Here is a 27,919-nt window from a genome sequence, read left to right on the forward strand (position 1 = left end):
TAAATGCTTTGCATGGGAGCGTTGATCAAAAAGACCCATCTTTCATCCAGAGGAGATGACTGATAAATGCAGAGGTGATGCAGATTCCATCTATTATCACCATCCCACCTAAATGTTGTGTACGGATGAAAGAGGTGGGCTTGTAAATCCCTACAAAGAGCAATACATGAGTCATCAAAAATGTGCCCTTGAGTAGTAAGTGTAACAGTTGGCATAAAAGCTAAAGAATGATTTACAATGTAAAACAAACATTTAAACAGACTGTTGAAGAAAACGTACGTTTCTACGTATATGTAAATGTACTATTAATATTTAAATTGTATGGACCTAAGACAAAAAGCCTGAAGCCTCTCAACAAAATATTACCTGAATTATTTTTGAAAGGGCAGAAATAATTACCCTTCTTTGATTGCTGGAGGGATTTTTGAGGTCCGAGATCCAAAACTAATGTATGCAACATCTAAAGCAGTCGTTCTGTCCTTTGAATCAATTATAGCAGCTATCTCCATGCTGAATATTTTAATTCATTCGTCGAAGTTAATGGATTGCTTTTATACAGTAAGTGCATTCAGAGTCTGGCACTCCTTGAGTAACGCGCACACCACAACCATTTCTATAGACCGCTCACATTGTGTCTGAATCAAAAGCACTTTGTATCAAGATTTTTTTTTACCATTGTTGAGGTTAAGGCTACAGCAGAGTTTCCACAAAACCCTTTGAGAAAAAAAATCACTCGTCCGAAACCACAAACAAGAGACTTAAGTGAGACAAAGGACTCTGGAGGTTTTTCTGGCAAATGGGGAGAGTCAGAGCCATTATTCCCAGTGAGAGCATGAGCCCTCAGAGCAGGACATCTAGTGTCTTTAAAGCCCTGGAGCAGCGAGAGGTACGGAAGGTTATGAGCGTGCTACTCTGTCACGGCCACCATCTCTGCCACCTTTCAGCCCCCGACAAACTCTGTGAGATGCCTCCCTTAATTGCAAAGGATTCCTCAAACGGCGGCCGGCTCTATAGCCATCCTGGATGTGTTTAGAATCTAGGATGAGGAGTTTGTGCTTGTATCTGTCGGATTTGTAGGATTTTGTGTTTAAAGCGTTTTGTTTCGCTTTGCTTTGTTTATTTTTTATTAAATTTTTTTTTGTTATGAATGCTAATCAATTGAATCATTTGTATCAATATTCTGTGAGAAAATGCCCCAAATTAAGATAAAATCAGTGTTTTATTCATTTTTAATTATTTACAATTATTTTTATGTATGTATGTTTGTATGTATGTATTTGATCTCTATGAATTATTTTGAATTGGGATCAAAATGCATTAAGTATGCAGTGAATGTAATTGAATTAATCAGATATATCATTATTTGGTGAAAAAAAAGCCCCATATGAAGATAAAATCTAAATATTTTATTAATTTTAAATTGTATGTATGTATTAATTATATTATATTATTTTATTAGTAATTATTATTATTTTATTTATTGATTAAATAAATATATTTATTGATTAATTAAATAAATAGGTTTTTATTTTCTGCTATTTTAATTCTGTTTTATTTTTATTTTTGTTTCAGTGTTGTCACAGTACTTAGTGTTTGAATTATTTCATAAAAATAATTTAAATAAAACAAGGTTTTTCAGCAAATCAGTGAATGTTAATAAATAATGTTAACAAGTTGTACAGTTGCGTATGTGAATGTGCTCAGATGAGGAGTTAACTTGTAACTTGTCGCATTTGAAGGATTTTGTGTGCACACAAACGGCATGAATGGGTGTGTTCGTCTGCCAGAGAGAGTGCTAATGCGTTTGTGTGTGTTTGCGTACGAAGAGCATTAAGAAGTGTGTGGGCTAGCCATCCTCCCCCAGTGTGAAAGATTTACAATGGAGTTTTTCCACGGCGGAAGTCGAACATTTCCCAACCCGACCACCCACCCCCCACCCCCCAAATGGTTGCTTGTGGTGAACAATTACACAAGCAAAACCTGCCTCTTTAATTTAGGGTTTTCAAGATGCAAAAGGACTGTCGAGGATGTTAAATTGCCTTTGGCTTTCTGTTTAAGGCAAAGCTGAAGTGCTGGTGATTAGAAACCATAGAAGAATAGGACAGACATTTCTTTACTAACAGCAGCTTCTAGAAAAAAAAAAACACTCTGGCTTTGTTTAGATAAGAAAAGGTTTGCAAATGTAGGAAGAGAAGGGATATGGATGGGTTTGTCTTGGGCGAACATGCAAATAGTATTGAGTAAAAGAGGAAACCAGCCTTTTGAAATTTCCAACAACAGTAAAATACTGCACTAAGTGGCATTAACCTGAAAGGAATCCTATTGTATGGAGTAATGATTGTTCTTTCAGTTTTTGCAGTTGTTTTAAATACTGTAAAAGTACTGTAAACGCTGGCATTAACTCAAAATGACAATGGCACAGGCTTTATTCTAAAGAGTGTACCCTGCAATCTGCCAACCTGACATCTGACAGCTATCTCTCCGGTTTGTTCTGGCAGGGTCATAATTGAAACGGCTCCTTTGCAATTAAGACCTTACAAAAAAAAAAAAAAAAAAAAAAAACATGCTGAGCAACTCCAGCTCTAATGAATATACAGCTGTCTGGCATGATTATATGAGCGCTGAGAGATAATTAATCTTGCTTGCTGTCTCCCTGTCTATTATTCCACCCTCGTGTGTTACCAGACCTCTTTCATTTATCCGTGGCATGAAGAGCAAGATACGGGACTTGGATAACTGAACATGTGAGATGACAACTCGTGGCATATTGTATATTTGATTATTTTCTTCCCCTTTCTATTTAAATACTATTTAACAAGCCCTGTAGAAATTATTTCAAAAACAACCTTTTACACATACAACTGTACAGTACTGTAAGAAGCCAACTGGTTGCCCCTCCTTTTTTTTTTTTAAGTATGCAGATTAATTAATTGAATTAATATATGTGACCCTGGACCACAAAACCAGTCACATGGGTAAATTTTTTTGAAATTGAGATTTATACATCATATGGAAGCTGAATAAATAAGCTTTCCATTTATGTATGGTTTGTTAGGATAGAACAATATTTGGCCGAGATACAACTATTTGAAAATCTGGAATCTGAGGGTGCAAAAAAATGGCGATTGTGCTGCATTCACTCACAAAAATAAATGTTTTATATCTTTACAGTAGGAAATTTACAAAATATCTTCATGGAACATGATCTTCACTTAATACCCAATGATTTTTGGCATAACAAATCGGCAATTTTGAAGTACAATCAACTTTGATGTTTAAGTAATTTCAACTTAAATTACATTAAAATGACTTAAATGAGTTTAATCTTGTATAAGTTATATAAAAAAGTTGAAAATTGCTCAACTTATTTTGGTGAGTTAAAGCAATGTAAAAAACATATATTGTCATAACTTATTGATCATATAATTTTTCACAGTGTGGTGAGAAAATAAAGAATTTTGTATTTTCTAATGGTATAACATTTTATTTTAAATTATTTATTTATTCATTCTATTTTATGTTCTGCAATTATTTATCTAGTAATATTTGTACTGTAAGCATTTTATGCATTGCTTTTAATTGGTAATATGTAAGAAAAAAAAAAAAAGATGTTACTGTATATATACGCCTTTCAGTGAATCACATAAGTAATATTCATGACCCGAGCTGTGCCTGAATATACATTTTTATATTATATCATAATTGTCACAACGTTTTAGGCCTAATTATGAAACATTTATGACAAAAATGCTAGAATGATGCTTCTTTACATATTCTAATGGTATCTCAAATTAGTGTATCCATAGCAACTAGGCATTTAAAATTCTCATACTTGTGAAGAGAGCTTGATGAGATTTATAATGTGCCTTTTTCAGTTCATTCTTACATCCGTACATCTGTAATGGTTTTATAGAAGTCTTACTACAATTCCATATGTGTCCATCATCTATATGATAGGATGATAGAACACTGAGCTGCTACCTTAATGGAAATGTGCGCTTCTTTTTGGCAGAATTACATCCTACTGTCTGTGTTTCAGAACCAGGTTTTGTCATTGATCAAGAAATTGCTTACTGTTTGTTCTTAACCATCTGCATTCATTTATGTAGGAGCATTCACTTTTAATGTCAATTTTCATTCTGGTGCATTCTTGTTGGCAAGCTGATTAATTTGAAGTGTAAAGATTTACCCTTGATAAAACTGTAACACCACTCTACACAATGCTTGTTAAAGAAGCAATGCGCTCTAAATTATTATATTTTGAGTTGTCTTTTTCAGTAGGTAAATATTACAAGCATGTTCCTCTTGTCCTCAAAAGCTCTTTGCTTAATACTTCAGTTAATTTGTTAAAATTTCATAAAATAAGACACATTTGTGTTTAGCTCCTAACTAAAATGCAATCTTGAGGATTTTAACAGTTGAAATATTTCTATTGCATCACATTAGAACTACTATTATTGTATTTTGGTAAAATAAGGAAATATTATTTTATTTCATATTGTGGCGAGGGGGGCGTGGTTTTGCGAAGTCTGTAGCAGGAGAGAAAGGAGGGGGCTGATCGGTGAGTAAGTAGGTCAAGTGCAAAATGAGGAACACCTGTGTCTGATTGCAGTGATTGGCATGGAGAGACCGGTTATAAGCCAGCATGCGGGAGGAGATGGGAGAGAGAGTTGGACTGGAACCTCACCTGTACGCTGTGTTTGAATGAAAGTTGTGATTGTTATTTGTCCTCTTTGTTATTACTGTGCGTGGCACGGTGAATGCGCTACGTGCGCCTCTTTTGTTTATTTGTTTCTTTTTATTTTGCAATTAAAGTGAGTGTTTCAGTCACGCCGACCCCTGTCTTCTTCCTTCCTTGCAATACAACATTGAACCCCGTTACACTGGTGCCGAAACCCGGGAAGGAAGAAGATCGCCGCCATGCAGACTCCGCCAGGTACACCATTTGCGGACATCATCCAATCGCTCGCTGGTCTTCACCAGGAACAACATCAACATCTGCTGGCCATAAAGGAGGAGCAGGACAAACGGTTCGAGGCGCTCCTCCGAGGCCAGCATGAAGACCGCGAGCTGTTCCGGAGCTGGATAGACCGGGAGGTTAGGGCCGTCCCCCCATCGGACAAAGACTCGTCCTCGCCGATACCTCTCAACAAGATGGGCCCCGAGGATGATCCGGAGGCATTTCTGGAACTGTTTGAGAGGTCGGCTGAGGACCGGGGATGGCCCTCGACGGACTGGCCAATGCGGCTGATACCCCTGCTGTCCGGAGAGGCGCAGGTGGCCGCACACCAACTGCCAGTCCAGAATCTCCTGGTCTATCAGGATTTAAAGCGGGCCATTCTCCAGCGGGTTGGCCGGACTCCGGAACAACACCGCCAGAGGTTCAGGACGTTGAACCTCGAGGAGTCTGGCCGACCCTTCATCATGGCCCAACAGCTCCGGGACTCGTGCCGCAAGTGGCTGATGGCCGACGGAAGCGACGTCGAGGAAGTCATCGATCGTGTGGTGCTGGAGCAGTTCGTGGCGCGGTTGCCAACAAAGACCGCGCAGTGGGTCCAGTGCCACCGCCCGACGTCGCTGAACCAGGCCATCCAGCTGGCGGAGGACCAAATGGTGGCGTGCCCGGGGGTCGGCGAACCCCTGCCATCTGCTTCTCTCTCTCTTTCTCTCTCTACCCCCCCCCCTAAGCCCTCTCCCCTTCCCAGGTACCGGGTGAATCTGCCGCCGCGGCCGGCTCCAAGGTGGAGGACAGGGGGTGCTGCGGAGCCGGTATCTGCCCCCAGGCCTCTTCCCCGGGGAGGGGGCCCATCGAGGGGGGGATTCTCTCCCCAGGCTGCGCTACCTCTCTCTCCACGCCAATCCCTTGACCCGCTTCCTGCCACTGGAGCGGCGGGGAGGTCCGGGCCGGCTTGTTGGCGCTGCGGGGACCCGAGTCATTTTATCGATCGGTGTCCGGTGATGGAGGTGGGGACGCTGATCCGGGTCCCCGATGCGCCGCAAGCTGCCCCCGATCAAGCTGGCCTGTACCAAATACCCGTGAGTATAAAGGGGGGTACTTTTCAGGCTCTGGTGGATTCAGGCTGTAACCAAACCTCTATACACCAAAGCCTGATTCAACCTAAGGCATTGGATAATGGCCGCATGGTTAAGGTACGGTGTGTGCACGGGGAAGTGGTGAATTATCCGTTAATGCCTGTGGATATTCAATTTAGGGGACAAAAGCATAGTGTGGAGGTGGCGATTAACCCGCATCTCCGGCATCCGCTGATTTTGGGGACGGATTGGCCAGCGTTTAATGAATTATTGGGTCATTTATGTGCGGATGCTTCTTGGGTAGAAAAAGATAAAAGGAAGGTGGCGACTGCTCAGTTGGGAGAAGCTGATCCGGAACCTCTGGGTACTGGTTCAGGGGAACAGAGCGCACTGGAGAGAACCATTCTCTCAGAGCGCGATGATTTTCCCCTGGAACAGTCCCAGGATGACACGCTGAAACATGCCTTTGATCAGGTTCGCTCTATCGACGGCCAGCTTCTCCACCCAGACCAACCGCTCACCTATCCGTATTTTACAATTATAAAAGATAAGTTGTATCGGGTGACCCAAGATGCCCAATCAAAGCAGGATACAACTCAGTTGTTGGTACCCAAAAGCCGTCGGGAAATGCTTTTCCAGGCGGCTCATTCTAATCCAATGGCCGGGCATTTAGGACAAACAACGACACTAAACCGTCTCATGGCCCGATTCTTTTGGCCGGGCATTCACGAGAATGTACGCAAGTGGTGTGCGTCTTGTCGGGAATGTCAGCTGGTGAATCCACCGGCCAACCCAAAAGCACCATTGTGCCCTATTCCGTTGATGCAGGTCCCCTTCGAACGAATTGGTATGGACCTCATCGGGCCATTAGAACGGTCAGCACGGGGACATCGCTTTGCTTTAGTCCTGGTGGACTACGCAACGCGATATCCTGAAGCAGTCCCGCTTCGCAATATTTCCGCAAATAGCGTGGCGAGCGCTCTGTTTCAACTAATCTCCCGGGTGGGAATCCCGAAAGAGATTCTCACCGATCAAGGCACGGCGTTTATGTCACGAACGATACGCGAACTTTACGAATTATTGGGCATTAAATCGATCCGGACCAGTGTCTATCACCCACAAACAGACGGGCTGGTCGAACGATTTAACCGCACTTTGAAATCCATGATTCGAAAGTTTGTACAAGAAGACGCCAAAAATTGGGATCGGTGGTTAGAACCCCTCTTGTTCGCTGTACGGGAGGTCCCTCAAGCCTCCACGGGGTTTTCCCCCTTCGAGCTTCTCTATGGGCGTCAGCCCCGCGGGGTGTTAGATGTCCTTAGGGAAACTTGGGAGGACGGACCTTCAGCTAGTAAAAATGAAATTCAGTATGTCCTGGACCTGAGAACAAAACTCCACACTTTGGGGCGGCTGTCACGGGAGAATTTGTTACAGGCTCAGGACAAGCAAAGTCGGCTGTACAACAGGGGGGCTAGACTGCGTCAATTTACACCGGGAGAGAAAGTGCTTGTATTACTTCCTACCTCTAGCTCAAAATTACTCGCAAAGTGGCAAGGACCTTTTGAGGTTACACGGCGAATTGGAGATCTTGACTATGAGGTAATACGAACAGATAGGGGCGGGGCACATCAAATTTACCACCTCAACCTGCTTAAAAAATGGTCTGAGGTGGAATCAGTGATGCTGGCGATGGTAGTGAGTGGAGAGGAGGATCTCGGTCCAGAGGCGAATGTCAAAACAAAATCTCTCGCCCTGGCCGCTGGGGGAGACCACCTCTCACCATCCCAACTCACTGATGTGCGTAATTTACAAGCAGATTTTGCTGATGTGTTCTCGCCCCTGCCTGGTCGGACGGACCTCATTCAACACCACGTTGAGACAGAGCCGGGCGTGGTGGTTCGCAGCCGGCCGTATCGACTGCCAGAGCACAAAAAGAAAGTTGTGCAAAGCGAATTAGAGGCGATGCTAGAGTTGGGAGTAATAGAAGAATCTAGCAGTGACTGGGCGAGCCCGATAGTTTTAGTTCCTAAAACGGACGGCTCGATCCGGTTCTGTGTAGATTACAGGAAGGTGAATGCTGTGTCGAAGTTCGACGCTTATCCAATGCCAAGGGTTGACGAATTGCTTGATCGGCTGGGTACTGCTCGTTTTTATTCGACATTGGACTTAACCAAGGGATATTGGCAGATCCCCTTATCTCCCTTATCCAAAGAAAAAACAGCTTTCACCACGCCGTTCGGGTTACACCAATTTGTCACTCTTCCTTTCGGGTTGTTCGGGGCTCCGGCAACGTTTCAGCGTCTGATGGACAGGATTCTCCGACCGCACGCTGCATATGCCGCTGCCTACTTGGATGATATCATCATCTATAGTGGTGACTGGCAGCGTCATATGCAGCAGGTGCGGGCTGTCCTGAAGACGTTGAGACGGGCGGGGCTCACGGCCAACCCGAAGAAGTGTGCAATTGGGCGGGTGGAAGTAAGGTATCTGGGCTTCCACTTGGGTCATGGACAAGTGCGTCCCCAAATTGATAAGACGGCAGCGGTTGCGACTTGTCCGAGACCTAAGACCAAAAAGGAGGTTAGACAGTTCCTGGGGCTGGCGGGTTATTACAGAAGGTTTGTGCCTAATTATTCGGACCTCGCCAGCCCGCTGACTGATCTAACTAAAAAGGAGGTACCAGATACGGTTCAATGGACGGAGCAGTGTCAGCGGGCTTTTACCCAGATAAAGGCTGCTTTATGTGGTGGACCGCTCTTACATGCCCCTGACTTTTCTCTCCCTTTCATCCTACAGACCGACGCGTCGGACAGGGGGATGGGCGCGGTCCTGTCCCAGGAGGTGGAGGGTGAGGAGCGGCCGGTGCTGTACATCAGTCGAAAGCTCTCTAAGAGAGAGACGGTGTACAGCACCATAGAGAAGGAGTGTTTGGCCATCAGATGGGCCGTTCTCACCCTCCGCTATTACCTCCTGGGACGGGAGTTCACCCTCTGTTCGGACCACGCTCCCCTGCAGTGGCTCCACCGCATGAAGGATACCAACGCGCGGATCACTCGTTGGTATCTCGCTTTACAGCCGTTTAAGTTCCAGGTGATCCACAGGCCGGGTGTACAGATGGCTGTGGCTGACTTCCTCTCCAGGAGGAGGGGGGGGGAGGCTGCAGGCCGGATGGCTCCCCGGCCTGAGTCGGGCGGTGGGGGTATGTGGCGAGGGGGGCGTGGTTTTGCGAAGTCTGTAGCAGGAGAGAAAGGAGGGGGCTGATCGGTGAGTAAGTAGGTCAAGTGCAAAATGAGGAACACCTGTGTCTGATTGCAGTGATTGGCATGGAGAGACCGGTTATAAGCCAGCATGCGGGAGGAGATGGGAGAGAGAGTTGGACTGGAACCTCACCTGTACGCTGTGTTTGAATGAAAGTTGTGATTGTTATTTGTCCTCTTTGTTATTACTGTGCGTGGCACGGTGAATGCGCTACGTGCGCCTCTTTTGTTTATTTGTTTCTTTTTATTTTGCAATTAAAGTGAGTGTTTCAGTCACGCCGACCCCTGTCTTCTTCCTTCCTTGCAATACAACATTGAACCCCGTTACACATATATAAAACATTTATTATTTTATGGATTTTAATTTTTTTTTTAAATTCAGAGATACACCCTAAGTCTTGCCTCAAGCTCACAGCTGGTTTAACAGTGAGATGTGGCAAGTAACTCAGTATAGAAAGCATCAAGCTGTGCAACATCAGCCTCTTTTCCAGTGCTCTCCTAAACTAGAGTAAGTGTGACAATTCAGTCAAAATCTAATGACACTTCACACACGTTTTCTTTCATCTGTCAGATCAAGAGCGGATCGGAAAAGACTCGTCCTATGAGCAAGAAGGAAAGGTGATGTTCGTGATTGACGCAGTGTACGCAATGGCGCACGCCCTCCACAACATGCACAGAGACCTGTGCCCTGGCAAGGTGGGACTCTGCTCCAAAATGGACCCTGTTGATGGAACCCTCCTGCTAAAGTACATCCGCGCTGTCAAGATTTCAGGTAAACTGTTTACCTTCTGCATTACTGCTCTTCTGTTTGTCCTTCCACAGACCTACCAGCACAGAGCAAACATCTGTTTATGGGTGCTTAAGAAAAGGGATTTTTGCATAATTATCCCTCTGATGGTGAATTCAAGTTTCTTCATCGCAGCACAACAATTTTAAAACGACTCTCTCACAGGAGACGTTTTTGAAAGCTGTCCAAAAATCCTTTTTCTAAAGCCCCACCCTGGTTATAAATTGTCAACAATTGGTTTTACAAAGATTAGCTGCTGTAACGGATTAGAGTTGTGAGAAACAACAGAAGCCCTGAGGAAGGACCGACTGCTCCCCAGAAAAGTATTTTGATATGTGCTTAGCGTACCCAAGCCAAGGTTCCTCCAGAGCCATGTATGTGTTAATTAAAGCAGTTTGCAGTGGGCTCACAACACCCTTTGGACATGTTCTTCCTGGACTATCAATGGCAGTATGACTAATTAATTTACTGAGTATTCACAATTACTCAGAGGACCGTGATGATGTGGCCTACAGTTCTGAAGTGTAACCGGCTAATAGAATATGACTTTCGGGGGTAATTTAAAAAAAAAAAAAATCAACTGGGTCAACTGTTATGCAAATTGATCTGTCACATGCTTCTCTGACCAAGTGCCCTTCAATCATTAGTGCATTTGATAGAATGATTCTCTACTGAGCTTTTTACTGAGTCAATAGCGTCTGCTTTTGAATAGGCCATAACGTTTTTCCAGCAGAAAACATGCAGATCTAATTGAATTAATGAAGTGCCTGACAATTACCGCGGTAGTTGGATGTTAGCTCAGAATATAAACACTTGATTGGGGAGTTCTTCGGGAACCAGTTAAGAACTGATGTTTTAATGAATTATACTCCGTGGTCGAACGGAGCCGGTAATCGGTAACGGTAATTTTGTGCTCTTCACATTTATTTAGGTCTTGGTATGTTGTTTTCAAGGTCTGGTGGCTTAAGCTTTGGTATCTAGCTTATTATGTCCATTTTTACATAAAGCAAAGGTCTGACTGTCATGTTGAACCACCTGTCACACTTTGGTTGTTTCTATGTGAGTAATAGACAGTGCATCAAAGGTGATGGTTCTTTAAAAGATTGCTTAACCTCGGAAATTTTGAAAATCCAGTGAGTAGCTTTTTCCTTTCAAAATGAAGTGTATACACTACTGTTTGAAAAGTTTGGGGTTTGCTAATATTTTTATATGTTTTTGAAAGAAGTCTCTTATAACTCACCAATTATTTCTATTTTAATATCTTTTCAAATATCATTTATTTCTGTGATGAAAGCTGATTTTTTTAGCAGCGATTATTTATTACACTCTTCAGTGTCACATGATCCTTCAGAAATCATTCTAATTTGCTGATTTGTTGCTTAAGTAACATTTCTTCTATGTTGAAAACAGTTGCTTAATGTTTTTGTGGAAACCGTGACATTAATAAGGATTCTGATGAATAGAAAGTTCACAAGAACGGCATTTATTTGTAACAAGTATTTTTATAACAATGTCTGTTAAAAGTCTTTACCGTCACTTTTGTTTAATGCGTCCTGGCATCCTTTTTTTACATCTTATTGACACCAAACTTTTGAACGGTAATGTGTATATAAATATTAGTGGCCCTTTTTAAGAAAAATAAACTTCTATTTTAATAACAATAAGGTAAAACTGTTTGCAGCATTAAATAAATTTAATTTGTATATAATGTGGGATGTAAAATTCACTGTTGAAATCGTTTTCATCAGAAATTGACACTTAAAAGCTGAAGTTAGAAATGTACATGGTTTTGTGCAAGATGAGAAAAGGGGTAGACTTGATAAATTATTATAATTATAATATGATATATTGATAGTGTTTAATGTTTAGTTATGCTAGAATTATCCTAATGTTATTCTTGAGTTGAAAGAGGCTCTACAAGCACTTCTATATCTTACACTTCTAACCCTATTTACAGCAAATCAACAGCTTTTGTATTACTCAGTGTTATCCTATTACTGTTAATAAACAGATATGTTGATAATTATAAGAGTGTTCAGAATGCAATCAGTTTGCAACACTTCTCCTGCCAGTTCAGAAGTGGCCATGGCAGACGTTAGCAGCAGCTGAGCTGGCAGAGATTTTTTTGCCTTGATGAGAGGGACAGTTTTGCTTTTGAAACAGCTTTGGCTACACACAGCAGGTCAAATCTCACAAAACTGTCTAGTAACTCGGCATTGCTTGTTTCCAGCGCTACTTTCCACACATAACCCTGTCCTCCTCTCTTGAAACGACTTTGAGTGAGGTTAGTTAGAGTCTTCAATAGCCTGAGATTAAGCGAGGCGGCCCCATCACTCTTCTGTTTGCTTCTATACTCTTCTGAAGACCATGCAGACTTCACTCTCGTCTAGAATGGTTTCTTCTTTGTAAGTCTACTGAGTGTGATGGCCTTTAAACTGCTGGTTTTGCTCCCAAAGCTCAAATTGCAGGTTTCCTCCACATTGTCTTTTTTAACAACATAAATTACTGCCAAAATGGGTTTCAGAGTTTTGCTGATGGTTGGTTGAAAACGACAAAACAATTGTACAAGTTTGTTTTGAATTTACTTTGAGTCCTGGATATAATAAAATAAATAATTTAAGGATTTTTTAAGGTAGGGTAGGCAATTTCGGACAGGCTAGCAATAGCATGCTAGCTTTGAAAGCAAAAGATCCCACCCTCCCTTCAGATAGCTCTCCAAAGCCGCCACTCCTTCAAAACACATGAACGCACACAGCAGAGTTTACAAAGCGTCACGAGACGAGAGACGGCGTTATATTACCTCATATCTCAAAGCACATAACATCACAATAATAATGAACATAAACAACTTACAGAGCTCTTACTTGTACCAACTGACTGCTGCAGATTCATTTCGTTGTTGATAGTGTTGAAATAGAAACGCATAAATCCCAGACTGAGGACATGAACAGCTCACAGGTTGCCATATTGTAATTACGGATACAGCTTGGCGTGAACACAGCATAAGCTCTTTTTTTTTGGTTCAGGAGGAACTGTAAAAGGCGGCTGCTATTTGTTTTTGGCGCTCAACGAGTGTCTGTCTGCAACTCTGTCTATCTGTCTGTCTGTCTGTCTGTTTATCTGTCTGTCTGTAGTTCTATCTATCTATCTGTCTATATATCTGTCTGTCTGTCCGTCTGTAGTTATATCTATCTATCTGTCTGTCTGTCTATCTGTAGATCTATCTATCTATCTATCTATCTATCTATCTATCTATCTATCTATCTATCTATCTATCTATCTATCTATCTATCTATCTATCTATCTATGAGAAGGATATCTTGGCTGAGTTGTAAGCCTTCTCTCTAGAGCTAAGTCTACCTTTGTTTCTCCCTGATCCCATTGTTTGAAGTACTGCACAATGTCTCATCAAATGAACCTCAGATGAAACCTCAACTCAACCCTTTGATGCCGTGGAGTACACTCACGGCTCTAATAAGGATATATGTCTTGGGACAGTTCACTGTTTAGTGCCATCTTCCTGGTAGAGTCAAAGCCCTGTACTACATGAGGAAAAACCATAAAATAATGCTAGTTTTGCTCTGTATGTTTAATAACGTACTCGGTTACTAACGTAACCTCGGTTCTCTCTAGAAGAGGGAACGAGTACTGCGTAAGATATCTTACGCTAGGGGAAAATCCTTTTTCCGCGAGATATTGAAGCCAAAAATTATCCTTAATTTTGTAATAATGCAAAACGCGTTGCGGCAGCATGCAGACATAGGCGAGGCAGCTCGCGCGCCTATTGGCTGCTCTGCGGCAACTGCAGCAGCCTATCGAGCGAGGCCTGGCGTGACGCCAGACCCAATCAGGGCACTTCGGGCCCGCTGCGTCACGTTCCGCCGAAATGGGCGTGGTCTAGGCCTATAAATACCGCTCGCAGGCAGCTATTATCTGGTTTTTCATCATCGAAGCAACCAGAGCGTGTGCATGCACGGCAAGATACGCAGTACTCGTTCCCTCTTCTAGAGAGAACCGAGGTTACGTTAGTAACCGAGTACGTTCTCTTACGAGAGGTCTCTCGTACTGCGTAAGATATCTTACGCTAGGGGACCCAATGCAAAACGCCGTGCATGCTGAGATCTGACACCAAAGACCCAAGGGCGAAAGCCCGGGGTACATATAGTGCACAATCACTCAGGGAACTCACAGGGAGTCCGGGAAGAGGGAGGGGCGAAGCCGCACTCTTCCACATATGGCAGCGTCGCTGAGACGCGAATTTCATACAGACAGGGCGGGGTACGGCCTGAACTGATGGGGGAATGTGGGTCTTACACAGTCTGCCCAGGCACATCTCGTGCTGCTACTTTTTACTGTCGAGCATTGAGCTGTGCTCAGTAGACGCAGCATTCTGAGCTGATAGCATCAGGTCAGATAATACTGGTAAACTTAGACCGACAGCAGCCTGGCCTGCAGGGCGGGAACCTCTAGGTTATAAAACCTTATAAATGTAGACGGGGAGGCCCAGCCTGCCGCCATACAAATATCTTGCAAGGCAATCCCACTTGACCAGGCCCACGAAGAGGCCATGCCTCTCGTGGAGTGCGCTCTGACACCCAACGGGCACTGCATGCCCTTGGAGGCGTATGCCAGCGCTATAGCATCAACTATCCATCTGGATAGGCTCTGTTTCGACGCGGCTAGTCCCTTAGAACGCCCGCTAAATGAAACAAAGAGCTGCTCCGTCTGTCTGAAAACAGACGAGCGAGACACATAAGCTCATAATGCCCTGACTGGGCAAAGGAGGCTCGCGTCTCTTTCCTCATCAGGGACCGGTAGGGCTGACAGGGAGATAACCTGCGCCCTAAACGGTGTGTTGAGGGATTTTGGAACATAACCGTGCTTAGGTTTGAGTATAACTTTTGAGTCATTAGGCCCAAACTCCATGCACGCCGCACTCACAGAGAGCGCGTGTAGATCCCCTATGCGCTTCACTGAAGCGAGAGCCAGCAAAAACACCGTCTTGAAAGACAGGTGTTTCAAATCAATTGACTGTAAAGGCTCAAATGGCGCACCTTTCATGGCTTCCAGAACCGTAGAAAGGTCCCATACGGGGACTGAGGGAGGTCTGGGAGGATTCAGTCTCTTAGCCCCTCTAAGGAAGCGGATGACTAAATCGTTCCTTCCTATTGACTGACCAAGCGTTGTTCCTGAGAACGCTGCTATAGCCGCCACATAAACTTTGAGCGTGGAGGGGGCCCTGCCCTCATCCAACAGCTCTTGTAGGAAGGAAAACACCTCCGTCACACCACAGTCTGTGGGTGACACACCACGGGCTGTGCACCAGCCCGAAAACACTGACCATTTCGAGGAGTAGAGCCGTCTCGTAGACGGAGCTCTAGCCTGCGTGATCGTGTTTAATACTCCTTTAGGGAGTCCAACATGTACCCGTTGATGGCCCAGACATGAAGGGACCATAGTTCCGGGTGAGGATGCCAGATCGAGCCGTGGGCCTGTGAGAGGAGGTCTCTCCTCACTGGTACTGGCCACGGGGCAGTACTTGCTAACTACATCACGACTGGGAACCAAGGTTGGTTTTTCCAGAACGGTGCCACCAGCAATACTGAGCATCCTTCTTCCCTGATCCGTTCTATCACCTGAGGCAGGAGAGAGACGGGGGGAAAAGCATAGAGCGGGCGGCGGGGCCACACATGGGCCAGCGCGTTCCTGCTCTTGGAGAAAAATTCCGGACAGTGAGCGTTTTCTTGAGACGCAAACAGGTCTACTTCCGCTCTGCCGAATTTCTTCCACAGCAGTTGGACTGTCTGTGGGTCATTTCGAGGCAGTTTATGTGCAGGAGCTTTTCCCGTTCCGACCACTGGCCGAAGAACGGTCTGCCCTCGAGCAGCGCTCCCCATCCCGAGGTGGACGCGTCCGTGGACACCACTCTCACCCTCGAGGAAGTCCCCAGGCTTACACCTGATTGGTACCAGTCGTTCGCTCTCCAAGGTTTCAGAGTTGTGACGCACTTCTGATTGACCCTGAGGCGAAGCGAACCGGATGCCCACGCTCTGCGTGGGACTCGCGCTTTCAGCCAAAACTGCAGCGGGCGCATGCGGAGCAGGCCCAGCTGGAGCACTGATGATGCTGAGGCCATGAGACCTAGCATCTTCTGAAATTTCTTGAGCGGGACAGACGCGCCGCAGCGAAACGAGTTCGCTGTGCGTTGAATGTCTACCGCGCGCTGTGGTGATAGTCGCGCTATCATGGACAGCGAGTCCAATTCTGTGCCCAGGAAAGATATCTTCTGACTGGGTGACAGAGAGCTCTTCGCCCAATTGACACTGAGACCCAAATCCTCGAGGTGATCGAGTAAAATGGTCGTGTGTTCTATGAGCACTGCGCGAGATTGCGCTAGAATCAGCCAATCGTCCAAATAGTTCAGTACTCGCATGCCTCTCATTCTGAGGGGTGCGAGCGCCGCATCCATGCACTTCGTAAATGTACGGGGTGCCAGGGACAAACCGAACGGCAGGACTGTGTACTGATATGCCTGGCCCCCGAAGGCGAATCTCAAATATCGCCTGTGACGTGACGCTATTTGTATTTGAAAAATACGCGTCTTTCAGATCTATTGACACAAACCAATCTCCTTGGCGAATCTGCACAAGGATTTGTCTGGTCGTGAGCATCCTGAACTGTCGCTTCACAAGCACTTTGTTCAGTTGCCTTAGATCTAGTATGGGTCTGAGACCCCCGTCTTTTTTCGGTACCAGGAAGTATCTGCTGTATAGCCCTCCTTCGCTCTGAACTTGAGAGAGAGGCTCTATGGCCCCTTTGCTCAATAGTTTCGCCACTTCGGCTCGAAGTAAATGTGCTACTTCTGTTTTTACCGTGGTCTCGACGCGCGCCACATAGCGGCGAGGGCGTCGGCGAAACTGTAGCGAATAGCCTCTTTCTATAATGTTCAGCACCCACTTCGAAACCCCGGGCAGCTTTGCCCATGCGTCCGCATGAATAGCTAGGGGTTGAATACGAAGCGCGCTCCGCTCGCTCAGCGATGGGGAGGCTTCGGAGTGCTGTAACACAAGCGTCGCGCTCGTGACATTTGAGGCATGGGGCGCGCTGATAACAGCGGGCAGATTGCCCGCGCTCGACTCCTCTGCGGTGGTCAACCGCGAGGGGGAGGGCTGGGCGGTTCCCGTAGGAACTGTCATGTCTATGTGTGGATGTGGGCGCGGGACAGCGGGCACATTTACCACACTGAAAGCATCGTTCGCTTGAGTGAAGCGAATGCACGTTGGTTTCGTTTTTACAGAAACCGTGAGACATGCATAACGTGGTGTTAGTGGGCACATTCACCATGTTTGAAGCGCAATCGATCTGAGTCGATTCATGTGCGCGAGCCCTGTGTGACGGGCTGTGCTTGTGTGTAGAGATGGGCACTGGGCAGTGGGCATTCTTTCTACACATAAAGCACCATCGGCCGTGGCCGGGACACCAGAAAAATTCACACTTATGGGATTTATCTGGGTAGCCGTAAAAACGGCGTTTGTGTGCAGGCAAGCGGGTGACAGAACCGACTTGTTTACTGCAGGATACACTGGAACAGTCACATTTACTGAAACTGAACGAGCGAGAAGTTGCCATAGAAACAGAGAGCGTCAACATGCTGGCGTTTATTGCAGGCCTGCGTGCATTACAACAGGCTTGTTCACTGCAATATTGACATTTCCAGTCGCCTGAATTCCAGAGGGGAATGGGAAATGTATAGGAAAAAGGAGGTTGGTCCGTCCGCAGCGGGACCAGAAAAACTCCCTTTTTTTCTTTACGCCAGTGACGCACGGAACACCATAGAAACGGTGTTTGGGTGCAGGCGAGCGGGTTGTACAACGCGCTCGTTGGGTGCAAAATACACATCTGCAGTCGCCTTTTCAGGGAACTGACAGAGCGAGCATTGACGGCATAATTTTATCTGCCGGTAGACCCGGGGATCGAACGCGGGTCTCTCGCGTGCAAAAACCTGAGAGTCTGCCACTGGGCCACAGGGGGAGACACATTGTAACTCAGTTAGCGCGAGTATTATAAGACAGCGTCAACGTGCTGGCGTTTGTTTGCAGGCATGCGTGTATTACAACAGGCTTGCTCACTGCAATACTGACATTTCCAGTCGCCCGAACTTCAGAGGGGAATGAGAAATGTACGAGAAAGAGGAGGTCGGTCCGTCCGCGGGGGGACCAGAAACGCTCTTTTCTCCTTTCGCCAGTGACGCACGGAAACCATAGAAACGGTGTTTGGGTGCAGGCGAGCGGGTTGTGCAACGCGCTCGTTGGCTGCAAAATGCACATCTGCAGTCGCTTTTCAGGGAACTGACAGAGCGAAGCATTGGCGGCATAATTTTAACTGCCGCTAGACCGGGATTCGAACTCCGGTCTCTCGTGAGGAAAACCAATGATTCCGCCACTGAGCCACAGGGGGGAACACAAAGGTTTTCGGATGCACGAGCATATAAGAGCGTCACATGCTTTCTTCGGCGTATGCTTGCAGGCGCGCTTGTATTAAAACAGGCTCGCCTGCTGCAATATTGATATTTCCAGTCGCATGATCAGGGAACTGGGAAATGTATGAGAAATTCAAGGTCAGTCCATCCTCGGAGGGACTAAAAACACACCTTTCTCCTTTCGCCGGTGAGTGACGCATGAATGGGGCGCAGAAGGCAGGGTAGCTTTCTTATAACGTAAAGAAAAACTAACCCCGACCGTCCGCTTCCAGCCTCCCTTGTGAGCGGCGCAGTTTGCGCGGCTTGAACAGAGGGAGAGAGAAAGCTAGCCCCGTGACCGCCCGCTCCTGACATCCTCTGTGAGCGGCGCGGTGTGCGCGGCTCGAACAGAGGGAGAACAGGTATCGTCCCCCAAGCAGGCAAGGCAAGCGGGCGAACCGTCAAGCTTTGCGGGTTGGGGGGGGGGGGAGTGCGAGAGCTGCGTGATCAGGAAAAGGGGCGTCTTGAAAAAGACGCCCAGCTCTTTTAGTGCAATGGGAGTGTGTGTCGCGGCGGCGAGCACACACACATACATAAACACAGTAGCAGAGAAAGGATATAACGCCGGATAGCGCAGCAGGAAGGCAAGGAAGGCGGCGCGGCCAGCGACTTCAGTGACTCGTCCCGCTGAAGGTGCTCTCTTTCAGACGGCGCGGCTTCTTATCCAGCTCCAGCGATGCGTGTGCTTCGCTTGAAGGATGAAAAATCAGATAATAGCTGCCTGCGAGCGGTATTTATAGGCCTAGACCACGCCCATTTCGGCGGGACGTGACGCAGCGGGCGCGAAGTGCCCTGATTGGGTCTGGCGTCACACCAGGCCTCGCTCGATAGGCTGCTGCAGTTGCCGCAGAGCAGCCAATAGGCGCGCGAGCTGCCTCGCCTATGTCTGCATGCTGCCGCAACGCGTTTTGCATTATTACAAAATTAAGGATAATTTTTGGCTTCAATATCTCGCGGAAAAAGGATTTTCCCCTAGCGTAAGATATCTTACGCAGTACGATAGACCTCTCGTAAGAGAACTAGATTTTTACAGTGTCACTATCATACTACTAGAATGTTGCCGCTTGGGCAGTAATTAATGCTGCAAATACCAGTAAATTGACTAGCGCAAACCTTAGTAAATCACCTTGCATGATTAATTTAAATACTCTCCTCCCATAAATTTTGCGTCTAAAAGGGAAACACCTACAAATGCATATTCAATAAGGTCAGCCACAAAAATAACCGTGTCCACACCTTTTCAGGACAAATTTTTCACTGCATGTCTTGAGTAAGTCCTGACAGTAGTTTTTTAACGCCAAAAGAGGGTTTGCGCCGCCGCAAACTTAATAAATCTGGCCTTTTGTGCTTACTGTGGGAATCTCAGTCATTTCATGTGCACACTGTTGTTTTGAGGAATATTTAATCCTTTACATATGTCTGCATTATATGGTGTGCTGCACCGCCACCAAGCATGGCTGTAAAAAATCTTAATTCCTTAATCCAGAGCGGTTGACTCATCAGAGTTTGAAATAAGCCTCTCGCAGCTTCCAAGCCTGCACAAAGAATGGATATTCATCTACAGAAATCCACCATTGCTGATAATCACCTTTAGATTTCAGTGAGAATTTGTGCCTCAGAATAGTTATAACCAAAATTTGAGTAGTGAAAACACGTTTTTTTTGTGCTATTGTTTGGTAGATTCGGCTGCACAGGGTCCAGGGAATTAAGTTGGACACGGTCAGGTGCTTGGAATACAGATAGCTTAACCAAAACTTTAAAGCCTGAGACAGCAGGGTTTTCCACAGAATAAGGCACCTAATCTAAAATGCATCATGGGATGCAGCACCATTGTTATCCTGTCCTCCTCGCCTGCCTCCTTCCATAAGCTATTGCTTTGGCAAAATAGAAATTGCACTCAATGTACTTGAGGTTAGATATCTGCAAAGGGAATTTCAGCTTGTGTATATGGAGGTAAATAAATATGCCCATGCATTTTATACTAAGCAGAAGCAGTGGTAATGCAAGGTGTTTTTTTCCTTTCTGTTTCGGGTCCTTCAGATACAGTGCTCATTGTTATATTATATAAGTGTCTTTAAAAAGCTCATGGCTATTCACTATAGTGTAAAATATAGCATTAAAAGCCTCTAAATCTATGTATTTGGCAAAAGTTGTATTAAATTGACTGTAAGCAAATTTAGTGCAGCTTACACATATAGCAGTTCCAGCTCACCATCAATCTCAGCTGAATTTCGTTCACGGATTTTGGACACTGACCTAGATATGTCCATACATGAGCGGTTGCTCATTAATGTGAAGGTATATGGTGTTGGAACACTTTTTGCATGTCTTTAATCAGATTTCTCTGCTCACATCTTCAGGCATAGCTGGCAATCCGGTCCAGTTCAATGAGAACGGAGATGCCCCAGGACGTTACGATATCTACCAGTACCAGATAAAGAACAAAACAGCTGAATACAAAATCATCGGCCACTGGACTGACAAACTTTACCTAAATGTAAGCGTATTCAGGATTACTTAAAAATACCTTGTTTATTCATTCTCATGCCGTTCCAAACCCGTATTTTGTTATTATATTCTCCCGTGGAACACAAAAGTACAAATTTTTTCAGAATCTTTATCAGTTGTTACCATACAGCAACAGTAAACAGTGACAATAGCTTTTTCAAGCTCCAAACAGGGCAACACATACACTTTAAAAGTGTGTGTGCAGTCTTCCGAATAGCTTTGTGTGAAAAACAGACTAAAATAATGCTATTATACTCTGAAGGTCACATAAACTGATTAACCCTAACTAACTGCAAGTTGGTCAAACTAGATCTTAAGTCACAGTCTTAACATAGAGGCTAAGTTTATGCCACAGGATTTAAAAATGGCACATAAAATTGTATGCACGTGAACAAATAACACTTTACTGTCAGTGATGTTAGTAATTATTAAATAAAGACTTAAATTCGATCTCTTCCTCAAACATGGCTTCAGAATATTTTTTTCAGATTTACAACTCCTGATCACTTTAAACTGTCGTTTTATGTCTGCACAGTAAAAGCTGCACAATAATTCCTCACAAAAATGTTCTTTATTGTTCCACGGGGAAAAAAAAAACCCAGCATATGGGGTTGGCAAACAATGATAGAGTTTTTGGTGAACTTGACGGACACATCGCTTATGAATAAGGATTGAAGTATAGCCTTGAGGAATGCAGTTTAAAATTGCTCCTTTGAGATCCCCAAGAATTAATTTAATGAGTCAGTGGATGAGGAAATGAAAAGACTCATTTGAGATGTTAAACATTGTTTCTTGTCTCTAGCCAAGATGAATGGTAAATAGTGTTTGTTTTTGTGATTCAGACACGGACGATGCAGTGGCCAGGTGGAGGGAAGCAGGTGCCGACTTCCATCTGCAGTCTGCCCTGCAAACCCGGGTGGCGCAAGAAGATAGTTAAGGGCATTTCCTGCTGCTGGCACTGCGAGCGCTGCGATGGTTACCAGTATCAGGCCGACCTCTACACCTGCAAGATGTGCCGCTATAATTCAAGACCAAACAAGAATCACACAGGCTGCCAGCCCACCCCGATTGTGAAGCTGGAGTGGAGCTCACCATGGGCTGTTATACCGGTCCTGATCGCTATTGTTGGCATCATGGCCACCCTTTTTGTGGTGGTCACCTTCATTCGCTACAATGACACGCCAATTGTTAAGGCATCCGGACGTGAGCTCAGCTACGTCCTCCTTACGGGAATCTTTTTGTGTTACGCTACCACATTCTTGATGATCTCGACCCCAGATGTAGGGATCTGTTCACTACGGCGAATTTTCCTGGGGCTCGGAATGAGTATCAGCTATGCGGCGCTGCTGACCAAAACGAATCGGATTTATCGGATTTTCGAGCAGGGAAAAATGACGGTCAGTGCACCACGCTTTATCAGCCCAGCTTCGCAGTTGGTAATCACGTTCAGCTTGATATCCATTCAGCTCCTAGGGGTGTGCATCTGGTTCGCATGGGCCCCTTCTCAAGCTCTCATTGACTATGAGGACCAGCGCACGGTAAACCCAGAGATGGCACGTGGAGTTCTAAAGTGTGACATATCAGACTTATCACTCATCTGCCTCCTGGGATACAGCATGTTGCTGATGGTGACGTGCACCGTGTATGCCATCAAGACGAGAGGTGTGCCCGAGACCTTCAACGAGGCCAAGCCCATCGGCTTCACCATGTACACCACCTGCATCATCTGGCTCGCTTTCATCCCCATTTTTTTCGGGACATCGCAGTCGACGGAAAAGGTAAGAGTAGATGAGTGAGCGCAACTCCTCAAGACCTTGCGAATCAAGCGTTTTAAAGTAATGACAGCATTTACCGCCTCAGCTTCCCACAAAACATGCCATTCAGCACGGTCCATTTTCAGCAAAAAACAGACCAGCAGGACCAAATTGACTATGTTCATTTGGGCTTTAGATCAAGCAGAGCGGTAAAACAGACAGTTTGTTTCAAAGAGAAATTGAGAATCATGAGGTTTTACGCTACAGCGAAGAACTCACGTGGTTTCCTTCTAATATTGAAAAGGACATGTGCGGCTGGGAAAAACAAAGGCACTCTCTTTTGCCCATCCAGCACTGCTCTCAAAGATAAAAGAGACTTTGAAAATAGCAAGGAGATTGAGCGTCAGCTTTTTGTAGATGATGTAATCAACTGACAAGCACTAACTGACTTGGAATACCAAAAAAAAAAAAAGGCTCTGCTCTTCGTTTCGAGGCCGAATTAAATATGCAACTACCCTGGCATTGGCTGCATTACTCATTTCAATTAGAAAACCTGGGACCTTCTGTTTCTGAAGCTTAAGATAAGGGCTTTCTCCTTTTTCAATTTAAGTTTTATTTAATTAGTGTCTCCCTTAGCAAAGCCTTGAACAAGCAATTTCAGCAATATGAGTATTGTTATACTTGTTGGTAGGGAGCTATTATTGCTTTAAACTCAGTTTCCCACTGTGCATTTTTAACCGCTGTTTGAATGAATCATTCAGATATAAGATTGTATGAACTGATTTTGGTAATTGCATGCTGGCTTAGACTAGTGTCTGCCAACAACAAACAAAAATAAACAAATAACTATCTTTCTGCTGATCAGAAAAAAATCATGACGTGACCCTGTATCGCATGGTCTCTCTTCCCTTCTCTTTTTCCCAGCATCTGCTTTTTTTTATCTGCACCGTAAAAGGTTTTAGTGTGAATTTACAGTATTTCTGGCAACTAATTGACTTACTTTCATAGTCATTTTTACTTTTCAGTAAAATTTTATTTGACTCATATAGCAATTAGTGTTGATCATTTGAGTGATCGGAATGCATTCTGTCTCAAATTTACTTTTTACGGTCGGATGGCAATGATGAGTTAAAGAAAAACATGAAGGAATTATGTTATCAAATTAAAAATGTGTCATGTTCCTTTGAGCACTTGAATGATGGCTCGTTTAAATATTGCAGCTTAGTTTTATGTCGAAAGATAGCAATTCAGTGTGCTATTGAAGTTGTTTAAATGGGTTTTGATATTCTAATTGCAATGTTATGGCTGACATTTCAGTTGTCTACTATTGGTCAATCTACTATAGACCTGATCTACAGATCATTCCAGTATTGCTGGTATTCAGTATCCCAGCATGAATAAATTAAACAGTTGCCTTTTTTTTTTTTTCTGGTTTATTTTAATTTTGTTTAAATGCAGCGCACTATGATTTTTATACAGTAGTTACCATAGAAAATGATGCTTTGAATGCACAGTGACATTCTGAATCCTGTAAAATGCTGGTAATTTTTGAGTGTTATTCACTCAAAGCCTACCAATCTTCTCATGGTGTAATCAGAGTTTGACGTTGATTCTGCTCTGTACATCCCAGGACTGAAGAAAAAGTTTTAGCAATTAGCTTCGCATTGAAAATAAAGCATGCGTCATATGACACAATCCCGCCACTGTGTGCTCAACAAACAGTGTTTTCAGAGGGGAATTAACATATCAAAACAAGAGCACCTCACAATCATCCAGGCTGGCAAGCACAATAAAGCCTGGCGAGTCAGAGATGACATGTCTTTTTAGAGCAATTAAATGCCTCACTTCCTCCTGGCCTGTGATTTACCTTATCTCTCTGCCTGTGCACTTGTCACACGATTTCTGCCAGACGCCTCATCAGCATGCCGGCTCCATCAGTTGTTTGTCATCTTATGTCAAAGTGAATAATGAATGTCTTTGGAGGCTTTCTGGAGCATTTGAATGTGGGCAGCTGGTCTGGTCCCAGCTGAATTTGATCAGCCTGTCAAATGATTAATCGCGAGGTCATCTTATTGTGGTTTAACCAAAAGATTTTTTAAATGAGCTAGTCTGGCAGGTAGGTCTCATTGTGGTATAAGGGCTTTAGCATGCTTCCTTCCTGGATTTTAGAAGGATCCAGATGGATTTTTGATTGCTTTGTTGGGTAAATTTGAAAGCATGCCCGAAATCCGATCATTGAAAAAAGCCTGTATATAAAAAAAAAACTGTTCAGTCAAAAAGAGAATCATGATCATTGTCTGCATCTAAAAACAAACGTATGGATTATAATAGATACAAAAGCAATAAAATGAATGCAGTTAAGCAGCTGTTTCTATCCTAAATATATTCAGTTCTGGTAAAAACTGTAGCCTAACACTCTGAAAACATTGGAAACCTAGAGCGTCCTTGTTAAAGGAATAGTTCAAACCCCCCTTATAAAGAATTTTGTCATTACTCACTCACACAGAACACGACTGATCCAAAAAAGACCACAATCACCATAAAGGTATTGTAAAAGTGGCCCATATTATGCATCATTATTCCAAGCATTATGAAATCACACAATAGCTTTGTTTGAGGAATAGACCAAAATTAAAGCTGTTAAAAAATCTTTTTGGTCTGTTCATGTGTGCTTTGACATGAAATAGATAGATAGATCCCTATTAAATCTCTTTTTATTTTTCCCCCAAAATCTGTTTCATTTTTCTGAATTATTTTTTGTCCTTTCTAATTTTCTGTATTCTGTTTTAATGGTTTAATAAAAAAATGTGCAATCAAAAAGCATGACTAAGTAGAAGGTAAAGATCTTTGGGACAAACTTTTATGTTGGCTTGACAAAGCCTTAGCACGTTGCTAACATGTCCTTAACTAGCTTCTTGGCATTGTTTGTGATAGTAGATAGATAGTGGATGTAACTCTATTAGAGTTATTGTATAAAAGTTTTGACCCCCTCATTGATGGTCTATGGGACTTTTCGTAGTTCTGATCGTCTGTATAACGAAAATCAAGTCCAATCAGTTAGTTTACTTATGCATCTAGAATATCTTCATGATTTCAAACCCTCATCCCCACAAATAGCATTTTGATTGCACAACTTATCAGGCGATTATATGAGCGTGACGTTTTTGCATTTTATTTGTCAGGGACAATAAACTTTAATTCCTCAAATACAAAATTTGAGTGTGCCAGATTTTGCGAAGACGACTCATTTTGATGGGATTTCCCTGGACAAGTTGATGTCGTAAGCAAAACATACAATTCCTTCTTTCTGATGCTTGATGCTATCACATCCCCTCTCATGTTGGTTTTGAAGAAGCTTGATAATATCTTAAGTCTAGTGTATCGCCTTACATGGACCTGCTATTTGTATGCATCTCCAACCTCCAAAACTGGAAGCTATCATTAGAGTGCCATCATGTCGTTAGGGTTCACTTGCAGGGGTTCTCCTCCTTTGTGTTGCTGACAGAGTAATCACTGTCTCTTTCTGAGCGAGGTCAACATCTCTTATGTACATACGTGTGTATCAATGTGTGTGACAGGCTTGGTAGAGGGGGGCCCTGACCTCTGTTAAATGTCAGTTTCTTTGACATTCCCGCTATTGAACTCCTTCAGTCTGTCATTAATTTGCTGTCACCTAAATAAGCACCTTGTAAAGACAGATCCATGAGAGCTTTTTTCTGAAATATTAAACAGCTTCCCACAGATATAATTTAATGCAAGTTTTACACTGTAAACCTGGTACTATCTGCTATGAATTAAAATAAAGGAAGATGCATTCATAATAGTATTACAGTGTAAAAAAAAAAAAAAAAAAAGTAATAATGTATTATGGCCAATGCTCAAGGCATAAACATGTACATTTATTTCCACCCAGTCAAGCATTGCTTAGCCGAAGAGGTACTCCTGGTCCCAAACTCATGCCATTGGTTGAGACAGAAGTTCTTAGGCTGGGTAGTTCAATTAAGCAGAGCATTATTTTGAAAGCATCACCGAGCCACAATGTTTACACCCCTCGGAAAAATCAACCTACGAATGGCTTGCTTATAGTTAGTTGTCTCTGCGCATTAACATAGAAGAAAGTAGATTAACATAGTGACATATAGAATTAATTCATTATGAAGTTCAGGGATGGCCTAGATATATGATGGATGGGCAACGTCAGTTCTGGAGTGCTGCTGTCCTGCAGAGTTTAGCTCCAACCCTAATCAAACACACCTTAACAAGCAAATCAATGTCTTCAGGCAAGAGATGGGCTGTGTTAGAAATCGCCCGTATACCCTCATTCACTATTCCCTACATTAGTCCACTAATATAATTCACTTGAGGAAGTGAATGAAAACAAGTGAGTGAATTTGGACACTGAGGCTTTTCCGAAGTCACCCCCTATACCCTTAAATAGGGCACTGTTTGAGGGGACAGCCATTTGTAATGGTGTCCGAAACCATAGTGGATATTGAGTGCACTCATTCAATCCCACAATGCACCGCAATAACGAGTGTACAATCGATGTACACTTAATGGCTAGAGAATACCCATAATGCACTGTGACAGTCAAGCCAAATGAATTCCCGCAACTCGCCTGAAGATGGCGGCCACAGCTGAATCATCAATCCATCCATTTTTCAAACAGCTTGTCCAATATGTGGCTACAGCATAATATCATACAGGTGTAAATTCCTTTTAACTTGATTATTAAATTGTTTAATTAAGGTCTATATATGCTGGTTTCCATGTTCAAGATAAATCTTTTCATTACTACTGGAGCTGCCAGTTTGCTCTTTCAAATGATTACAGCAAGCACAAACAATCCAAAAGCAGCAGCCTTTCCAGCACTCAGTGTCCGAATTCACTCACTCGGTTTTCATTCACTCCTACAAGTGGAGCAATGTAGGGAATAGTGAATGAGGGTATAAGGGGTGATTTTGACACTGGTTGAGTGTGCCGAAAGGTCAGACGCTTTTTTTATAGTTTGTGCTTGCGGTTTAATAATTATTTGAAACTTAGCAAACTGGCAGCTCCAGTA

The 27,919-nt window shown here is 44.0% G+C and overlaps 1 protein-coding gene across 2 annotated transcripts in view; it reads left to right on the top strand.

The window, feature by feature from the left end:
• grm4 (glutamate receptor, metabotropic 4) overlaps positions 1 to 27,919 on the top strand; it is a 183,895-nt gene that overhangs the window by 136,541 nt on the left and 19,435 nt on the right. For both annotated transcript variants that reach the window (XM_082189601.1, XM_082189600.1), the window contains exons 7-9: positions 9,862 to 10,062; positions 20,956 to 21,092; positions 21,946 to 22,881. In XM_082189601.1, the coding sequence (XP_082045727.1) occupies positions 9,862 to 10,062; positions 20,956 to 21,092; positions 21,946 to 22,881 (1,274 nt within the window). The remainder of the gene's footprint in view (positions 1 to 9,861; positions 10,063 to 20,955; positions 21,093 to 21,945; positions 22,882 to 27,919) is intronic.

The sequence above is a fragment of the Leuciscus leuciscus genome (assembly GCF_965113295.1).
Source record: "Leuciscus leuciscus genome assembly, chromosome: 14".
NCBI classification, from domain to species: Eukaryota; Metazoa; Chordata; class Actinopteri; order Cypriniformes; family Leuciscidae; genus Leuciscus; species Leuciscus leuciscus.